Source organism: Tympanuchus pallidicinctus, unplaced genomic scaffold, assembly GCF_026119805.1.
Source record: "Tympanuchus pallidicinctus isolate F22 unplaced genomic scaffold, pur_lepc_1.0 scaffold19, whole genome shotgun sequence".
Taxonomy (NCBI): domain Eukaryota; kingdom Metazoa; phylum Chordata; class Aves; order Galliformes; family Phasianidae; genus Tympanuchus; species Tympanuchus pallidicinctus.
Window position 1 is genome coordinate 11,932,199 of NW_026294710.1, and position 20,618 is coordinate 11,952,816.

General features: G+C 38.9%; 1 protein-coding gene and 2 long non-coding RNA genes across 8 annotated transcripts in view; 1 reads left to right on the forward strand and 2 right to left on the reverse strand.

Moving 5' to 3' along the window:
- Nucleotides 1-20,618, reverse strand: part of CELF2 (CUGBP Elav-like family member 2) — a 555,355-nt gene that overhangs the window by 240,475 nt on the left and 294,262 nt on the right. For 3 of the 6 annotated variants that reach the window (XM_052681212.1, XM_052681210.1, XM_052681211.1), the window contains exon 1: nucleotides 12,405-12,967. The exons of 2 other annotated variants lie outside the window; for them this stretch is intronic. In XM_052681212.1, coding sequence (XP_052537172.1) covers nucleotides 12,405-12,511 — 107 coding nt within the window. In that variant the 5' untranslated portion in view covers nucleotides 12,512-12,967. Of the gene's footprint in view, nucleotides 1-10,035; nucleotides 10,577-12,404; nucleotides 12,968-20,618 lie in introns of those variants that run through there. One more of the 6 variants, XM_052681224.1, reaches the window with a different exon arrangement.
- Nucleotides 439-10,027, reverse strand: LOC128079750 (uncharacterized). The gene is made up of 2 exons (XR_008206307.1): nucleotides 860-10,027; nucleotides 439-777 (listed from the first exon to the last, which is right to left on the reverse strand). It is a non-coding gene; the product is annotated as an uncharacterized LOC128079750 (long non-coding RNA).
- The window catches only part of LOC128079751 (uncharacterized), a 30,649-nt gene continuing 22,964 nt past the window's right edge, over nucleotides 12,934-20,618 (forward strand). The window contains exon 1 of the long non-coding RNA XR_008206308.1: nucleotides 12,934-13,116. This is a non-coding gene — a long non-coding RNA (uncharacterized LOC128079751). The remainder of the gene's footprint in view (nucleotides 13,117-20,618) is intronic.

Below are 20,618 nucleotides of genomic sequence, written 5' to 3' on the forward strand. Positions count from 1 at the left end.
ACCCCCCTTCCCTTCCCTCCCCTCCCCCCCCCCCCCCCCCCACGCTTCCGCCCCCTGAAAATCTGTATAAATTTTCCTCTGCCTCTCCCAAAACCTCCTTGCTTCAGTACATAGCAGCTCCAGGCGAAAGAATATTAACATATTTGCAAAGATTACTGAAAGATCTGAGCAGTCTAGACAGACAAAATGTTTATCTGCATTGTATTTGCTTCTCATTCTGAATCTCTCTCCACGTTTCATAATTCTATTTGTTCCAGATAATCAGCACTCAAAAAAAGCAACAAACACTGATTAAGCACTACTACACTTAAACTTTTCGAGTAGTATTTCAGAATAAAATTAAGGCAAGCCAATGCATGAGTATGCTATAAATCGCACCAAGTTTTAGTTAAATTTTGACCACCATCGATTTGATGATAAAAATACAGACTAGGCGAGTTTTCAGAGTCCGGTTTATTGCACTCTTCAAGGTACTTTTCCATTTTAAATAGTTAAAAAGGAAGAAAAAACCCTCAGGCTGCTAAAATTTTTGCCTACTTTGCAAGTCTAAAGAAAGAAAAGGTTTGCTTGGCCCTCAGCGTAATCCCCGTAGGACAGCTGCAGTCCTGCACAGATATCTATGGTGTTATTAATCTGCTCTGTTCTATATGTTTGCATACTGTCCTCAGCACCGTGGCACCTAAACATCTCTGTAGAGAAACGCAAAGCAAAGCTATGCCTCTCCTTTACTCCATTGATCGCAATTCCTCTCCGCCAGCCATCCGCCAGAGCGTGGGCCTAAAGAGAGGATAAAAAAATAAGTGCAAAGTGGAAATAAAAGGAGAAACCAGCACAGCTCTCTCCAGCTGGATGCAGCCACCTGGGTTTTGATCTGAGGCCTCCATGGTGGTTAATCCAGCCCAGAGCAGAGTTGGATTAACTTTCAATTTCAAAATCTTGCCACTGCAGAAGAGGCAGGTTTTAGCTGGGGAGAAATGCAGACAGCTCTGTGAGGATGAAGATATTCCTGTAAGAAGTCTCCACCCTCCCTTCACCCCGTGTGGCTGGATCCGTACCTCTCCATCGCTTTGCTGGTGCTACATCTGAGAGACGTCACTCTCCCCAGCCACTTTCAAGGTCTGCATTCCCACCGCTGCTGGCTGAAAAGTCATAGGATAGAAAGGATGGGGAGCAGAGAAGCATCACAAATGATTTTGTTAGAAATCTGACCATGAGATAGTGAGTTCTTTATAAATCCACCCCATTTCACAAGGTGTAAGTGCTTAAAAATGCTTCATTAGAACGTATGTTCTTTTGAAATATTTATTTTCCTTTTAATTACATGTGAATTAGCTGGAAGAAGCTGTAGGGAAGCCCTCTTACTGACTTAAGCCTTCTCAGCAGTTTGTTAAATTCTAGCCTCAAATCCCTTGAGGGAATAGTGGATTCAAAGCAGCTTTTAATCATACTATAAGGAGGGTGAAGTAGTATGTAAGTAGGTCATAGAGAAAGCATTACAAGTGCATAGGTTATTGCTTTATTTAACAACTACAGTGTAACACACTTTTCAAAGCACATTTGCTTTTGCCATTTAAAAGTTAGAGGCAGGAACAGGGTCAAATGCAAAAAGAAACCCAGCCTATAAAAGATACTGAGATAAGACTCAAGGAAAGCTTATAGGAAGAAACTGCATTCAGATCATATGGCTCTCAAACATAAATTATATAGTGCGTATGTATGAATTAAGTCTCAAATATGGAGAAATAAAATAAATCAACAAGAAGAATCTGCACGTTGGCTCTGTTATCTGTAACGGTATTACCACATTCCTGATGGGCACTAGTGTGCAAAATAGCAACTTTTATTAAAAATGAAGGAACACTGCTGAGGTAAAAAAAATTGAAGCTTTGGTCTGTTACTACAGTACAGAGAGAAATGAAGAGGGGTAATAGCAAATGAAGCTGCACTAATTTTCACAGTATGTATCAGACAATAGAGGTAAACAAGAGCTTAGAGGAGCTTCATTATTGCTGTGCAACCATTGTCCACTGATATTAAGCATTTTCAGCTTGTGGAGCATATGGCCGTTTTAAGGAAGGAACCTGGAATTTGGAATCAGCAGTTTGGGGAATTTAACTCCATTCCAGCTACAAATGCCTCTTCCCCAACGTGCCCTCATTTCAGAGGCCCAGACCCCATCTGTTCCACGGTTGCACTCTCAGTGCCTCAGTTTCTCCATGCACCTAACAAAGCAGATGGAGCAGTTCTACCTCCCATTTGCAGATTAGTCACCATTTAAAAGGCTTTTCAAACTGATAATGTTAGATGCAATTCTCCAAACAATTCAGCCTTTGAAAATGAACACCTCTTCAAAAAGAAACCCACGCAATAGAGGTAGGGCTGGAGAAAGACAAAGGACTTGTCGGATCACTCAATATATGATTTCACTCTGACATCACCGCCACCATTCTCATCCTTTGCCTTCCGTGTACCACAGCCAAATTCAGCGTAGTGCTCACCTCTCCAAATCCTGCTTCTCACTCATTCCTTAATTGCCATTCTTTTAATCAACTTGCCCCCCAGTGTTGCACCAAGGAAATGCTACCTTTGGAATCACTTCAAGGGAAAGTTTCCGAGTGACTTCACACTCCACCAAGCCTGCAAGGCAGCACGAAGAGAGTTCAAATCCTCTGCTTTACTCTCCCCTAAGCCAATGAACATGCTCTGGATTCAGCTTATCTCTGGCATCAAAGCAAGTTTTTAGGAGAGGAGGCAGAATCAGATCTCAGCAGTGGTGGTGCAAATTCAGAACAGGCTCAAGTGACTCTGGTGGAATCACTCACGATCTTGCACTAATGCAAGTGGAAAAGGAAATCTCGTCCAGATAGTACCAGTGCCAGTACCAGTACCAATGCAAATCAGGTGTTTGCTATCTATCAGAAAGAAACACCTCCTGGGTAAGCCATGAGCTGGGAAAGAGTAGCATGGCTAATAGAGGAAAATAGAGCATCTTGTTTTTGTGGTAGGAAATGAGCATGCCTGTCTATCAGTGACCAGAAAATCTATGGGCTTCACTTCTGGAGGTTCAAGAAAGGCAGTGGAAAGAAAAGCAAAGCACACAAGCACGAATTGAACAAAGCATCTGTGCAGAGCTGCATAATTGTGTGAAAGCAGTAAGCAATTAATGTGGAAAGCAGTAAAATTCCTTGAGCAGCCAACGTAATGGACCCAATTCTGTACAATTTTACCCTTTGCAAGTACTTTGATTATTTGTAACAAGTCCATCTTTAACAGTTAGGTTTGACATTGGAATAAAGTTTTGCTTTACAAACCTTTAAACTTTGAGTAAGGAATTTTTATTTGCTTTATGATTTCTCCTAAAACAAAAAAACCCCACATAACATATGTCCCTTCATCATGCTTTGAGATACAGAACAGTTTGCACACAACCAAAAGCTTTTGAAAGAAAATTAAATTATTAGCTAGAACTGATCAATGAATTTTGAGTACTGAAATCTTAGTTGCTATTGAGGAGGAACCAATGGGCTACTCAGTAGCAGCTAATCAGTAATTTTCAGAAATAAACCTCATTTAAAATTAGCCCTGGAAAAAGGTACCTCAAATTAAGCATTTCTAGAGCTTTCACTTGAAGCATACTGATATTATGTAAACTTGGTTGCTATAGTAAAACTTCCTACTCATTTTTTTTTTTTCCTTTCTATTTTATACACTGTAGGGGTGATTTTATCAAACTCTGGGTATGAGGCCTTTATTCCATTTCGCAGGTAATAACTCAATCTTCGTGAAACAATTAGGCAAGGTGTTGTGGCATGAGGTGGACACTCAAGGCTACTGAGGGCTTTTACAAAGCTTTGGAGGAACACCCAACTTTGCTAACAGCATTCAAATACTTGGGACGGTCACTTATGACTAATGGAGTCAAATCCTGCTGAGCATCTGGCCATCATGTGTTCCAGTTGGGCTCTCCGTAGCAATCTAAATATCTAGGACCCAGAGTCACCTTCCTGTTGTTTTGTTTACAACCCTACTGAAGAGCATGGCTTTTGATCTGTAAGTGTTGCCTTTGTATAGTGCCTTGTGCGTAGGTACACAGGACCAACCCAGTCCTCTCACAAACTTGGCAACAGGCATTGACTTTTTCTTTATCCTTTTTTTTCTTTTTCTTTTTCCTGTTTCCTTTTCCCCTTTTCCTCTTTTTTTTTTTTTTTTTTTTTTTTTTTTTTAAATTTTATTTTATATTTTATGAACTGTATTGCCACTCACTGATTCCAGCACCAACTGCAACCCCACCAGTAAAGTAAAAAGGGTTCTGCATGCTCTGGGCAAATCTGATTTCCTTCTAAATAATGGGTACTTTAGCAAAAAGAACCCACATTTCCATACAACTCTAGAAGAGCAACCTATAATGGAGACTTCATATGATTGGATTTGGCTTTTGTAGTATCTTCAGGCGAAGAAGCATAAGCTTGTAAGACAAGATGGGTGCTCATATGTGTGAAACTCCATTCTCACAAATGCCTTCACTGGGCAGGGGAAAAGCCCACCATAATCAAACATATCTTAGTGCGAAGTCACTGTGACAACTACTAGGAGACAATAAAAACTCCCCCATTTTATTATCAATTTGAGATTCCTGAAGGTTTTTGTCCAGCTTGGAGGCTGGCTGTTGTGGGAGAGACAGTGGAAGAGGGTGTATGGGCTGGGTACAGGTAAGTGCTGGATCTGGAGTTAGTGCTAAGGGAAGCAATTCCCAAAGCAATGGGCAAAGGCAATTGTAAAATTACGATATGACAGCAGCATGGCAAGAGGATGGATAAGGGACACTGAAAGAGACAAGAAGCCAGAAGTAGACTTTTTTTTAAAAAAACAAATGAAAACAAATTTGTGGGGTTTATTACAGGATCTAAATTAATCTTCTGTCATGCACCTTTGAGTAACTGCAGGATCTTCATCTCTGTCTTCCTTTCCATTCACTGCTGCCACGTGTTTTTCTTTCCTTTTTACTGCCAACAATTGGCCCTCGCCTTACACTCAATTTGCAACATCTTTAAGGTCTTTTTTCATTTGTTAGTGAAGTGCCTGGCATACATCTTGGTCCTCAGAAATAACAAACAATCACTCTGATAATATGTAAAGTAACTAGCTTTGTTTGACATTGTTATTTCCTGCAGACAGAATCCATTAAATCAGACATGAAGGGAAGAAAGAAAAGGCTCCTACAGCAACTGTAATGCATTTGGACGTGCAGAAAACTGCACCCTGCCTGTTTGTATTTTTATTTTTTCCCTAAACCTGCATTGTGAGGATTGTCACATAGGTCAGATCAGAAGGTCCACCTAGTCCATGCCCTGTCACTGATAATAGCTTGTAATGGATGCGCAGAGATAGAGAATGAGTAGGGCAAGTGTACTGTCATCCTTTCTATCTTCCAGCAACCAGTTGCTTGGGGACATTCTGAAGTCAAAGACTGAGTCCAAACCAAGTTGTTTAACAGGTTCACAATCACCGATTCTGATTTCTTTTTCCCTGAGTTCTCTCTCCCAAAGGAACATTTATAAAGTCAAATGTTTATTTCTCCCAGAGCTGCCTGTTAATGGGATGCTCTTAACAATTTCAGAGATTTCAGGCTCAGTACAACAAATAGGAATGCTGGCTTCCCGTTCTGAAGCAAGACATTAAAAACCAGCTAGCTCAGTTTTTAACATAAAATTTTCACTTTTTTTTGTTTGTTTTTTTGTTTGTTTGTTTTGTATAGTCACAATAATTCATATGGAACTTTTGAATCCATTAAATAGCACAGAAATGATTAGCCATGAGGCCCTAAGGCTGGCAACTATTTTGGTATCCTTTTGTGAAAACAACTCGTCAGAAAAAAATTTGGTCACTTTGGATTGCTACATTCAGGCGTGGGGGTTAACTAAGTTAAATGTGTGTTCATCAGACGTTCACAGGCAGATCTCCATATGATTCATCTGAGCAGTTCTGCAGAACACCTGATGTTGCCAATGCAGTTCTGTTAGTGTTTTGTTATTTTTAAAGGAGGTTATATAACTCTCTCATTAAAATTAAATGTGGGCTGAAATGATGCAGGCAAATTTTCAAGCTTTAGAGTGAGCTTCTTCCTCGCATTTTAACTGAAAATAGATAATTTTTTAGGCAGAAGAGAAAGAAAACGAAACCAAGAGATTGTTGAAAATAGAGTCTCTTAGAATGTAAGTTTTCTGATAATTCACCGTTTCTTTTCTAGAGGTCTTCAATTCTTCAGATGCTGACCTGCAGCTTCCAGGGAGAGCAGGTGCAGGATTTGAATCTTAAATTCACTCCATAGCACAGCCATGGCATCATCCACAGCTATCTACACTTGCAAGGTTCAATTTCCAGATGATCCACGTCAGGATGCCCTTGCTTTTCTCTTCTCTCCTCTATTTGTCTAAAAGGGATAGCAAATTCCCACGTTCCCTCTCAGATTTTCTGTTATTTTTTCCCCTCCAGCCCTCTGCTCTGTTTTCCTCCTCGTGACAGACTGTTGTCTGGCATCCTCAAAGGCTGCTCTCAAAGATGACCTGCTGATTTGCTGCCATGGGAACTCGGAAGCAAGGACAGTGTTTCCCCCTTGTGCACCCAAAGGCACATGCAACAGTTCCTGATGCCACCACTTTCCGTACGGTAAAAGTTTGCCCTCCTCAGTTTCAGAATCGTTGCAGGGACATCAAGAAGGATGTGACTTAAATAACAGAAGCGATTCAGCCTCTATGGCATCCAGAGCCTAGCAGCAGCCACTGCTGAATTATTTGGAGGAAGGTGAAAAAGTCTAATAGCGAATGCAAGCATGCAAATTGCTTTTTAGAACTGGAGGAGAAAAGCTTAGGCAGCAAAGCGTAAGACTCAGGAAAAACCCTCTCTAATGTAACAGCAGAAAGCATTATCTTCATATAAGTGCAATATTTAAAACTTCCTAAGCAATTTTTTTGGTAATCCTATTCCTTTGAATCAGAGAATTGACCTAAAATTAGTTTATTCTACCAGAATGAGAGACACAGGCTAGCACACCAGCACCAAGTTAGCTGCATGGACAGACAAGCAAGTAATCCCACTCCTAAACACAATTTTGGGTGCTTTAATTGAAATAAAAGGATCATTTTTTACTTGGCTGCGTTTTACAGGGCAGCTTGTGATCCATACTGTGTCTTTCTTGGTGCACCAGTGCAGGTTTACAGACCACAGTTTTTTCCTACAAGTACTGACTCTTAAGAGCCTAATCCAGTAATGTGGTCTTAATGCATAATATAATTTCATGAACCACCTAGACACTGAGTGCAAATTTGAGAGCCGATGCTTTCCAGCAATGTTAATTTGGCCATTAGTTGAGAAAACCTGAAGATGCATCTGTCTGATATTAGCCCAAGAAATGGTCACTGCTCCTTAGCAGAGCAGAGAGAATAAAGTTGTAAGAGTAGCTAAAATCCATTCTGCATCCTGCTTGAGCTCATTAGTACTTAGGGTATGTAAGTCTCAAGACTGGAATGGGAGATGAAAACATTAGGGTCCAGATCAAGATTCACCCTAAATTTGGGAAAATTCTTACTTAGACATTCACTGTCTTTATCCATCCCAGAAAGAGAGTTAATCTTCAGCGCAGCATTAACTTGCCAAGACCAGTATTAAAGTGAGTTTAATTGCTGCATTTGCTTCCGCTGCAGGGTGAAGTAACACAAAAGCAAAGCAACAACAGAAAAGCTGTGTTTTTGCCATGACATGAGAGTTAGAGGAAAAATCCAGCTTTTGTTTCCTCTGTGAGGATGCCAGCAGTCCTGTTTCATAAACTCCAGCGATTCATCACTATCCCAGGCAGCCAATCATTCAGCAGGTCAAGTCGGAATGGGCTGTGGAGCCAGCAACTCCTGCTGCCCTGATAATGCATGTCATTCCAGGCATGGCGACATGCTTTCTCAACAGCTGCCATTTTCAGTTCCCTTTTATATGGCTGACATACAAGTAAACGTGTTGGAAGCAGTAAAACAGTCATAGGGAAGCAGTTGCAAAGACAAACAGCACCTGCACATAATAATCTCTAATGTATTAGAGAGTGAAGAAGAATATGTTTTGAAACAGAATTTCTTTCTTTTAAAAACATCACTTCACATCAGGGAGTTTACATGAGCGTGTGTGTGAAAGAGAGAGATTTTATTTTATTTTTTTACAATGTGCTCAGATAAATGTCCAGACATTCATCTTGGTTATAACCCTAGCAGATGTAACTAGAGGGAAAAAATACAACACAAAAACTAGCCACCATAAGAGAAAAAAGCTTGCCACAATTCATCTGTGAGATATGATTTGGTATAGTTAGATGTTCCTGAATTCAGTAACGCTCACTTTAAGAAACACAAGTGCTCTAATTAAGGGAAAAGATAATGGTTTTCTTCTGTTGTTTGTTTTCAGCTTTTATCCCTTATAATCTGACTTAAATTTCATGAATTACTTGTTCAATAGCTCATCCCTGAATTATGTGTAGTTGAATAATTTTTTGCAGATGAAAACTAACTTCTAGGGGAAGGGGATTATAGAAATAAACAGTCACAATAAACAAATGTTTAAACTTGTGTGCACATGTGCATGTGGTGTACATACACACCGATGTATACCTGCATGTTAGACAGAGAGCATGTGCAATTTATGTATACAGAACATGGAAGGACCCCATGCGTGCACATAAATGGCAAAGAAAATAAAAATAATTGCTTTCCATAACAGTGCTGGAACAAGATTTCAAATGCATAGGATTATCCATATTAATTTATGGTAATCTGCAAATGAATGCTGTGGAGACAGTACAGGTTATCCAAAATGGTACTTGCATTTAATGAGAAACTACCACAAAATATCAAGATAGATTTAGTTGCATCTTCTAATATTCCCCAAATAAATATCATGCAAAAGACAAAGTAAAAGGCACGCTTCCCCTTTGGAACAACTGTCAAAGGAAAGCTAAGCCTTTCTTTCTATACAAAGTCCTCCTCGACATCTTGCTTTCAGATTTCATCAACTTAGGTGTTTTCAGGGCTGTAAGCAGTGAACTTTCCATCAGCAGCATCTTCAGCTAATTAACCCTCCTGATTACAATAATTAGTATTGATTCACTTCTGAATGACTTCTTAAGTATTCAAGCACAATCTACACTTGCAGTAAAACTTCTAGATATGAATATTAATTGAATGCCCTCCTTTGTTTTTCAGCCCCAACGGTATAGTTTGCAATCTTATATACTTAAATTTGATAACAGAAACACTTCAGTTTTATTCTCATTTAACAAAGAGAATATTAACATGTTGATGTTACAGATTGTGCTTTGTGAATCCTGAAAAAATAAAGGCAAAGATTCCAGGCTAATAAATAAATATCTTTCACTTCCATTTCCCATGGCAGAATGGAAAGCCAAGTCCCACATTAGCACCTTGCTCTACCAGGTATGACCAAGGACAGTATTTCTTTTTGGCATTACTCCTGGTCATTGCAAGAACAAATAACAACTCATGCAGAGTCTCTGTATTAGCTCTCTTAGCACTGTTATGGAAACAGATGTTGCCAAGTTTGACAACTGCTAGGCACCACATTGCTTTGTGAATGGGCGAGATTTAGCATAGGTAAGGTTGAGGACACCTGTGATGTTAAGAGCATGAGAGCTCTAAACCTATACAGTCTCTCAAAAGCCAACAATTTTGTTCAGGCATGCTAAGAAATAGCATATGTTACAGATTTGCTTCACTTTCTTTGATGTTAATAATAATTGTTATGGCTCAAAAAGCAGTATTTCAGTAAATATTCATACTTTTTTTTTTTTTTTTTTTTTTTTGGTAGCAGGATTCACACAGACTAATTCAAAAATTAGTCTTTGATATGAATGGAATGTCAGAAAACACCTTTGGAAAAATACAAAGTAATTGGCAATCTAAGTAAAAAATCTTCATTTTATGGATTTTATGCAGCATTTAATCTGAAAACAGAGGAGCTACTGAAAGTTTAGTATGAACTCACCTGTGAGAAGAGCGCTTGGGAAAGAGTTTTAGTATTGAATAGTCCTTGTAAGTGGAGGGTGAGTGTGCTGCCCAGGTGTCTCTGGGTGTCTGCTACAGATGTGGCACCCACCCTACTCTGGGCAGTCACCAAAGGGGAATTTCCATGTCAGCGGAGCGAGCTGCTCACCGGGCTTCCCGGCACAAAGGGCATCAGCTGCCAGAGAGCACAAACTGCGGGCGGATAACTTGGTGAAACACAACGCACCCGGTGCTGGCAGTGGGGAGCAGTTGTGAACTAGTTAATGTTTGGCTCCAAAGAAGTTCTCCAAAGAAAGTGAATTACTGCATGGTCCCGTTGTACTAAACACAATCCGTGCACTCTTCATGTTTATGCACAGCACACAGTATGCAGGCACCACCTGATAATCCATAACCTCTACGCTTCAGGCGTATTTTATGCGATATTACCTTATTATTCATGTAAACTCTTTCATATTGATTTATACCATCTCAACACACAAGGGAAGGAGATGAGACAACGATAGAAAAAATGCAAAGAAGCATAGCAAACACTCAGAGTCTCCCCATAAAACACTGCTGTTGAAAATACATGCTTAGAAAGTTTTGATCCGTACCAATAAATCTTTAATGTTTTGTTTTGTTTTGTTTTGTTTTAAATTAAGGGGTCCTGACCCTGTATAAATCATGCACTAGGATCCAGATTAAAAAAAAAAATAATCACAAAGCCCTTAAGATTAATTGATCCAAGCAAAAAATAAACCACACTGACAACCATCTACCTGTTCTCTCGGAAGTAAAGACTACAATTAAACTGAAAGTGATGCATTTACTTAAGATGCAAACTATTTAAAGGCTTTACATAGCTTCAGAAACTCCATGAGACTGATGACAATTCATTTCATTTAAGACACAGGCTGCTGTTCAAGTAAAGACTCCAAATTTTTAAAGAGCTTTGTAACAGTTTATTTTCCTAGTGCATCATGTCTGTGAACATTTTTCCAGATGCAAAACAAAAACTGTTAAGTGTTCGGATCCTAAACTATGGCTGTCAAAATAGATAGATAATTCACAAAATGTCATATGAATAATTTGTTAGATTTTGGGATATGAATAGGAATCATCCAGGTAAATTATTCTGCCTGACCTTAAAAATTCTAACATATGCTAATAGCTGGATTATAAAAATGGAAAGTAGCATAGGCTCCCACTTTGAGATCTGATTTATCATTTTTATTGCATTTTCATTACCTAAACAAAATTAGAAGCAGTATCTTCAAAACAGCAGTTAAAGTTGATATGATCGGGCATAAAATCATGCAAGGGCACATTTGGCAACTATGCATTTGCCAGATTGACAGCAGTATTGTAAGCTTTCAGAATCAATAAGTTTTCTCTTCACAGTTAAAGGAGAGGATGATACCAATAAATCTCCAACTTAATGCCATGGACATAATTGTAAGACGCAAACCTCCCCCTCCCTGCACTACTAGCAGCGGATCTCAGATGAAACAACCTTCACAAATTAGGCAATAGACTTCATATTATACTGCATACAGAGAAAGATTAAGGGAAATGAAAAAGGGGCTGAGAAAAGGAAAGAAAAAACACAACAAAAACACCCCATCGCCAGACATACATTAAGCTAGTTTGACAGCACCATTGTTCAGCTGTCCCATTGTCAGACCAAAAGATGTATTCAGTGCTATGATGTCTGCTAGCAAATAAACAAAAGACTACATTTTTCAAAGCGGGGTGCCAATTCCAGCATAATTCTGTGTGTGTGTGTGTGTGTGTGTGTGTGTTTGTGTGTGTCTCTGAAAAGAGAACTCGGTGCTGGCCCCCCGCTAAACCTGGGAGCATAAAGAATATATGTATAATCCCACATGCAGAAGTATCTATGTATTTTTAAAACATCTTCAAGTGGAGAGGACGAGGCAGAGCATTAATAACTATTTACATAGGGTAAGTGAAAATTAAAGTGGTATTTAGGGCACTAGCTCTAATATGGAGTCTCCCTGAGCTTTTTCCATGCTTATTCCATGCCCAGTGCATAATAATGAGGCAGGCAGAAATATTGCAAAGGAGGTGATAAAAGAAATACCGCCTTTCATTTAAGGGGAAAAAAAAAAAAAAAAAAGAAAGAAAAAAAGAAAGATACATAAATATTATATTTTCCCTCCTTGCCCTCTCCGTACATTTGTCGTCATACATGAAATGTGCGGTTCTAACTCATGGAAACGCTCCCTGCACGCAGCAATGCCTGTCTTTTCCTTTAAATAGGGAAACTACTTAATACCCAGCACGGATATAGTTGCAGCGGGCCCAGGCAACTCGAAAGCACGCGTTAAAACAAAGGAGACAACATACCTTAAAAGCAGCTCCTCATTTCTCATAGTAACAGCGGATTTGGGACAGCGCATGCTTTCTGCACCGATATTCTCAACAAAAGCCAGTTCAGAAGTGCGCTCAAACATCAATGCCACAGTAGCTACTCACTAATGGCTACTCTTTCTCTCTCTAGGCAGACGCTGAGTGGTGGAGCAAAGGGGCCCCTGCAGATTCACTAAGCAGAAATAATCCTCTCTGACAAGTTATGTTGTCTGGGCATATTTTACATTAATGCACTGTGCTGCCTATAGGGGTCTTGTTTGCGTTCACTCTAGCCTAGCTGGTGTTAGCTCTCTTAATTACTATAAAAAAAATAATTAGTGACAACCCCCCTTTCCCTCACCTCCCCTGGAAAAAAAAAAAAATAACGGAAAGAAAAGAAAGGCAAATATATGGGTGAAGGAAGGAAGGATTTCCCCCTCTGGAAGGATGCATGCTTGATATGGATCTTTTGTTTGCCCTGTGAACTCGGTGAATACAGTGGCAAACAGATGCTGCAGTTCGCGAGGCTTGTGCACTTGAAGGGAATTGGGTTAGAGGCTCTTTCTGGGGCTTTGGAGTCGCAGCTGGAGCTCTTACTCTCTGCCTCCTTCCCTTCCCTTCCCTGTTCAAGGCTGAGTGGCTTTATGGGACCTGCCAGCTCGCATCAGAGAGACTGGGGAGTATTCATGCAGGCACCTGCGGATCTTCTGTAAGTTTTCCCTTTATCTGAGCAATTTTAACCCCTCCAAAACACAAATCCTTTACGTTACTTTAACAAGTAACAGTTTGCTTGAACCCAGCCCCATGTGCTTGGTTTGGCAGAGTTCTGGCAGACAGGAAGGGGGTTGCATTATTCACTGATTTACTCACTTCCGATGTATGAAAGGAACTATAGCGTGACTCTGATTTCAAGGAAACAGCCTTTTGGGCATTAATTGGGAGATCTGCCATGTGATTTAGAAATTGGTTGTGGACTTCTCAGTTGCCAGGGCAGTCAAAGAGAGGTTTATATTCACATCTTGGTTTCAGCTTCTGGTGCTGATTGGTGAATCTTTAAACCATGCCAGAAGGGCTGTTTTTTTCTTTTTTCTTCTTCTTCTTTTTCTTTCTTCTTCTTTCTTTTTCTTTTTCTTTTTCTTTTTCTTTTTTTTCTTTTTCTTTTTCTTTTTCTTTTTCTTTTTCTTTTTCTTTTTCTTTTTCTTTTTCTTTTTCTTTTTCTTTTTCTTCCTGTGTCTGTGTTTCCATTTGCTTTGAATCTACATCAGATACTTGAGTTTGTGCTTATTTAATAGATAGAAAATGTCAACAAGACCTTGATGCTTTTTTCAGCCAAAGGCTTTTCTGCACCACTGAGGCAGTAAAATGCATCTTAACAATGGTTCTCATTTTCTCTGAGGTCCTGTTCACGTTGGCAAATGTAAGACTCAATGAACACAGTCTCCAAAAATTAAAGCTACTCAAAAAGACCATTAGGAGTAAAAGATACTAAGCTTGAAATAAATTTGGACTTGAAAACTTGAATCCAAACTTTCATACACTTTTAGCTATAACTATGGTTGATTTAACCCTTCTTCCTTCATTGTACATTAGTGTCTTAAAATGTCTTAATTTGATATCCTGATGTGGTGATACTGCTTCTATCTGCTGAACAGAACTTGGCATTTAGAGGCTTGATCTTTCTGGTAAACTTTACTCTGGGAACAGAGGCAAAGAGGGAGAAATCGCTGGCATAAATATACTGTTAGCAACTTCTTGCCTTCCAGATAACAGCTATAAACGTCTATTAAGGTCATAAATTTTTTTTGCAGCAGAAACCATCCTTTTGTTCTATGCTTCTCATTTAACACTGTGAGACCCTGGGATTAATTTCTGTCATTTTGGTATAATACTTGTCAAATGACCAAAAGACAAGTGACAAAAACAAAGCTAGGCATAACTACTTTTAATGATGTATGAAGAGATGAAGACAGTAGTTTAAGAAACATGAATATCATGAAGGACTGCAAGTCAAGAGAAGGCAGGTTTTGGTTTGCTTCACTTCTCATCTGCAAAACATGGCCAGAATTCTAGTTCCTCTTGTAATAAGAAAATATGAATTATCGTTTTAATGATTAGCAATTCAAACCAATGCCATGTTCAAATGTCGTGCTCCAAGGTCAACTGAGACAACATTGCTTGTACTTCATACTAAAAATATCTGAACAGTTCTGAAATACAGCCAGGAAAATACTAAGCCAGCATGACAAATTCCATACCTCCTGCCCCAAATGCTAAATCCATTACTACCATTTTCAAGTATGACCATCGGCACTCCAGATTTCTCCTCCTTCACCGTTTGCCTCCAAATGACTTTGGCCCAGCATACCTCACCATGAGGCCCGGCTGCTCCTGACCAGCCTCACACTCATAAGACTGATGTAGAAGAGGAAGCAAACACTAGAGAATGCTCAAGAATATACAGCTGAATGGGACGTGTCAAACAGTCTGATAAACTGCTACATTTTCCAAAAATATGGCAACTATCGGCATCTTAAGGCACTACCAGCTGCAGGGACAAAGATTTCTTTTCAGGCTGAAGTAGAATGGCTTCCACAGAGCCCTTTGGTGGGGAATCAATGGGCTTCTGTTGGGCAGCTCTGCACAGTTGCAAGTTCTCCATCGTTTCTGTACTTAGAAAGAAGGCAAAGCAGCAGCAATAGGAAATAAAGTGAAGTACTAAGGAAGGACTCATCTATGGCCAAAGGAGTAAATAAAGGAAAAGAAAATCAAACCCACAAAGCAGCAACAGACAGACAAAAGGAACCTATGTTTTCTATCACACATAATGAAATGTCTGACAGAGCAACATCTGCAGAGGGATCACAGCTGCTGAAGATGAGAGGGAATATGAGCCTTATTTTTCAAGTGTAAGATATACTAAGGAGGAGTGCCTTTAAAATAATATGGCTTAAGGGAAGATTAAACCAGATGCACAGGGCTATCTGGCTTCTTTCAAGATGAAAGTCCAGCTGTGGAGTTTAAATACAACATTTAACAATAAAATTGACTGTAGATTCGTAACTGGTATGTATATTTTGCAGAATGTTATACACAAATTACATACAGTGGTGGGCCTTAGAAGTTTAATAGTTTTGTTGCTCTGTGTTCAAGGTAAACCCAATCCTTCTACAATCTATGAGTTTGTTCCAATAATTGTGTGGAGTTGCAAAACCTTGAAAGAGCACGGGAATACCAATCATTTACAAAGGGGAAAATGGTTAAAACTTCTGCAGCAACCAGTAGCCACATGAGTGATTTATATCAATTAAAAATCCATCTTCTGCTCTCTGCTTTTTTGGCCATTCTCTAGAATGTTCAGAAGTCCAAGCACGATAGTTCTTTGCTATACTAAGTGAGCAATAGTTTTAGTAGCAACGAACTACATTTCATGACAGAAAAATGGTGGCCAAGTGTCTAGGACAACAGCCTGGAAATTATGAATGCAGTCATTAGAGTAATAGAAAGCTTTGATTCATTTTCCCATTTTGCCACATGTCCCCGTATCAAATCTTGTGCAAGTCAATTAACCTCTTACTCACATCTCCATCTTTACAATGGAAAAATCCAATGAACCGCATAAAGCAGTATGACAATAAATGCACAGAACATTAACAGCTATTTAAAACAGTGTGTTATTGAGAGTCATACAAATATTTAAAATGTGTCTTCTCCCCATAAGAGGAGTCTACGTCCCAGTTATCTGATGTTCTGTCTGGTTATTTATGGTCAAATTGTTGTTTCGTATAGGTGTGAAAAATTGCTTTTCTAACCTGAGAGCATTTTACTATTTTTGATAGTTAAATCCCACCCTTGATACTGAGCAATTAGCCTAAGCTAGTCATACAGGCTTCTTCTATTGTTGGTGCAGATAAATTTGTTGTACTAAACAGCATTACCATGTTCTCAATTGACTCCCATGGGATTAGATACCTAACTTTTAGATATATATATGGATAGCCAACCTACATGCTGAAAGCTGAGGTGAGAAATCCCATGTTTCTGCTTCAGCATCACCAGGCAGGACCCAAGGATCTGTGCTGTCAGCACCATGATGCCCTGAGCATATCTGGCACATGCAGATGTGGATGCAACCTGCCTTCAGGGTGTCTAGGGCTCTCAAGCTGGAGCTAATGGTTTGACTTTTGGCACTTTTGAGTTTAAAGACCTATATGCTATAGCCAAGTGAAATCTGTAGAAAAAAGGAAATCTGCTTCAGCTTCAGAAATGGAGTGTGTAGGATCATTCCAATGTGGTTCATTTAGACATTTCCTCCTAAAATCTAACAAAATGAGCAACTCATCACTCACAGCTCTTAGATTATTAGAAATGGCTGAACACAAGACCCACTGTTGCTAGAACCAGAGCACTCCAAAAACTTTGCAAGAATAGTAAGAAATGGGCTTCAACTCATTAAGCTTCTCCTCTTCTCTTCTTGAGATCTTTGCTTGTTTTTTATCTAGTACAAATTATGTGTTTGTCTCAGTTTCTTCTTCTGATTTTTATTGTTGTCGTTGTTGTTGTTGTTGCTGTTTGTATTGTCTTATCTTAGTTGTAAATGGGAGATAAAATTTGGTCCAAGAGGAGTTAGTTTATTAAGTGATCAACAGCCACATGGACAGTCCTACACTTGCTATTTGTAGTCTGCATGTACACACAGATGAGTAAGCTTCTTTACTGCTACAGGATGTAAAAACAAAAGATACAGAGGCACCATTTCTCACCACTATGTATCTTCTCACCACTATGTATCTTAATACAATGTCATAGTTAAACATATTGATCAGTTTTAGGGGCAGCTGCGTGCATGCACATCATGCTGTCTTTTGGACAGATACTAACTGTATGCATTGAATGCGTTAATCATGCCCACGGTATCTGGAGGTGCCATCTCCGTGCACAGGAAAAGGAAAATTATTTTCAAGCTCCCGCAGTAAAGATACAGCAAATCATAGTTGGGTTTTATTGTTATTATTATTATTGTAGTTGTTTTAGGCATGCAATAAAAACAGTCTAACATTTGCCAGCATCTTCTTTTGTCTGCTTTGGCAGATCTTTTAGATGATATGCCTAGCTTTCCTATCTGAGTCATGGGGGTAGCAATTACTTATAGACCTACAAAATGCAGGTCAGTCAGTCTGGATGATGCAAGAGTTTTTTCTTGCCTTACTTTTTCTACCTGGCAGCATCCAAGGAGCATCATGAAAATAAAATATCACAGACAGAAAACAAAATATCACAGACAGAAAATACAGAAGTTCAAAATGTTGTATAAATGCTGAAGATTAATATTTGGGCAGCAGGAGAATAAAAAGTTTCCTATTTAAAGCAGAAACAAGACTGTCTCTCTCTGTTTGAAAAGGTGTGTGCTGCCTCCCCCTAGCATTCAGCAGCGCTGACTCAGAGCATCTCAGCATCTGGAAGACAGGGGCACAGAAGGAACAAAATTCTCTATTTATTTAAATGATCCGCTCTGGTGCTTCTGCCACCCTTGACAAAGGAAGGACAAAAATTGCAGCTTGTGCAAATCACAGAGTTGAACACAGAAACGCACATCAGTGTATTTTTTTAAGACAATGCATCACTTGAAACAATTTACAACTGGCCAGGTTGTGATTGCAGACATGGCTACTCTACAAAGCAAATAATTTATTTAGAAAGCTCTACATGTCATAAGAACATCTGGCTGGCAACTAAAAGGAAGGAGGAGAAAGCTGATCAAAAGAGCTAAGAGAAATAGAGAAAGCAACAGAGCTGCAGATCTGAGAGAAAGAGAGAAAAGATGGCAGAGAGAATGAACACAGATGCTTACAGAATCATTTATTTTTTGCTTTCACATTTATTTGAGATATCAATAGAACCTGCTTTGTCTAAACAGGAATATCTTTATTTTCAGGCCTGTAGTAATGCCAGGTTCATCACTTTTAGATGTGCCATGTAAAAAATCAAAACCTTGTTTTCTTATGAGCATGAAAAGTTGAAGAAAGTGAACTTCCACAATATATACAGATGTATAAGCTGTCTATGTGCACATGCATGAAGGAATGAGAATGGTGTTAATAGTTGCAGCTGAGAATTTAATGGCTATTCGTCTTCTTAAATTACACCTAGAAATAAAACAGCATTTAAAAATTCTGTTGTGCCTATTTTAAAATGACCTTATGGTGCTTTGTGTGGAGGGAGTGTTTCAAACCTCCATAAAATATATCCAGCACTGAGGATGACTGTGGCTATTTAAAAACAAAGTATCGGCAAAGAGAACAGTGTTTAACATAAACTGATGCACAAGAGAAAGTGAAGTAGAGGTTTAATTTCTTGGATCTGATGTCTAGATGTGTGGGCACATCTACCAAGAGATCCTTTAGCGATGAATGTGATGTGAGAAATTGACCTTACTCCTACACTGTCTTACAAATGTAGGCTTATTGGGTCAACCCATCATTCAATAGGTTGGCTGAAAAGGTAGCTAATGTAGCATTGTCCTGTATGTAAGGGAAATTAGATCACAAAAGTGATCTTTCATTGCAAATACTGGTTGAGAATTCCTGATCCAACAATACTGTGCTGGAATTTGAAGAAATTTTACAAATTCCTTATTTCCATTTACATGCTCTCAGAAGGGAAGAAAATAATAGATTGATTTCTATATAGTTGCCATAAAAATGAAACTAATAGCTACAATATATTTTCCATTACTTTATAAATGAATTAGTATAAACACTTGTTTCAGCAGCTTTTACCCTCCGTAATTAACTTTATTGCATGATAAAAAAAATCATGTCGCTTCTTTCATACTTTAAATTCTCTACCTAATATTTTATATACAGAAGACGCTCTTCTCTTTTTCACTTCTTTTTTTCTTCAGAAGTCTATTAGCATTGATTAAAAAGAAAGAGTTGGAATAAAAATTTTCATTTAAGTTTACTACACAGTCATCTTTTGACCTTTGCCGTGTCATCCAGCAGTTGACAATTTTGTGCAAAAATAGTTAGTGATTTTTAGTGATTTTTGTCTCTAGATTCATAGTCATAGAGTCTGTGCTTCAGAATTAGAATGTTAATTTGTGAGGAGGAAGAAATAATCAGACTCTGTGAGTGCACCCTGAATATGAAGGCATTTGAAACTCTCTGATGTAAAACCTGGCCAAACTGAGGCTCTAGTCTAAATGATTCCTTTAGAACATCGAAGCGTAAGGTTTTGACGAGAAAGATATCAAGTTTGAAGTTGTTTTTATTAGCTTGACATAATAGTTTAAAATTAAATACCTATTTTTTAGTAGTGAACTACCTATTCAGGAAAAACACTAAAAACACTTTGGCTAAAAGCCAAAATTGCTACATTAATAGAGACAGTGTAAGAGGCAGCATATATCCACTTGCAAACAGCTCTTTCCTGTGGAAGTTAGACTGCATCTACCTTCCAGCTTGAATGCTTCAGTGGAAGATGTGTATTTATCCTAAGCTACAGAGGGAGGAAGGTACAAGCTAAACCGAGTTATCTGATAAAGATATGATCCCTGCTCAGAAACATGTACAAATTGGATCCTTATTATGAATCCCAAGGTGACCATGCTTTGCATGACCAAACTCTTCATACAGCTGGTTTCTTCAGATGTACTCTGGCCTGATTAATCCTGCTAAACTTTGGGCACTTAATGGAGAAGCCCAAGAGTGCACTCACCTTTGGTTCCCTTCACAATCTACAGAAAAAGCCAGATTTCTCCCCTACTATTCCCAGTTCCTCTCACCAGAGAGCTCTTTTTGAATACACAAGAAGTACAGGTGACTACTGTCAATCTAGCATGTCCATCAATAACTGGATGAGAGGTCTCCAAGTCTGTCTTGTTCACAAATCCTTCTTCCTCAAGAATATTTGGACAACAGGTGCAGGCTTGGCAATCATGTTCTATTTCAAAAAGTGCTGTGCAGCACTACGTGCACTTGTTTCTAACACTGGTCCATGCTTTTGGGACAATCATCTTGGATTGTTTGGCACAAAGCATGGTCAGTGTTCACAGTCTTGTCAGATCCTATCCACATTCAGCTGCACGCAGCTCTTCAGTGCTAGCAGAACCTTCAGCAAAACCTGCGCTCTGATCTTTACAAGTGCCAAGAAATCTGTTAAAGCATTTACATATTGTAACATTAAATGCTTGGTAAATCTCCACATTTTGTA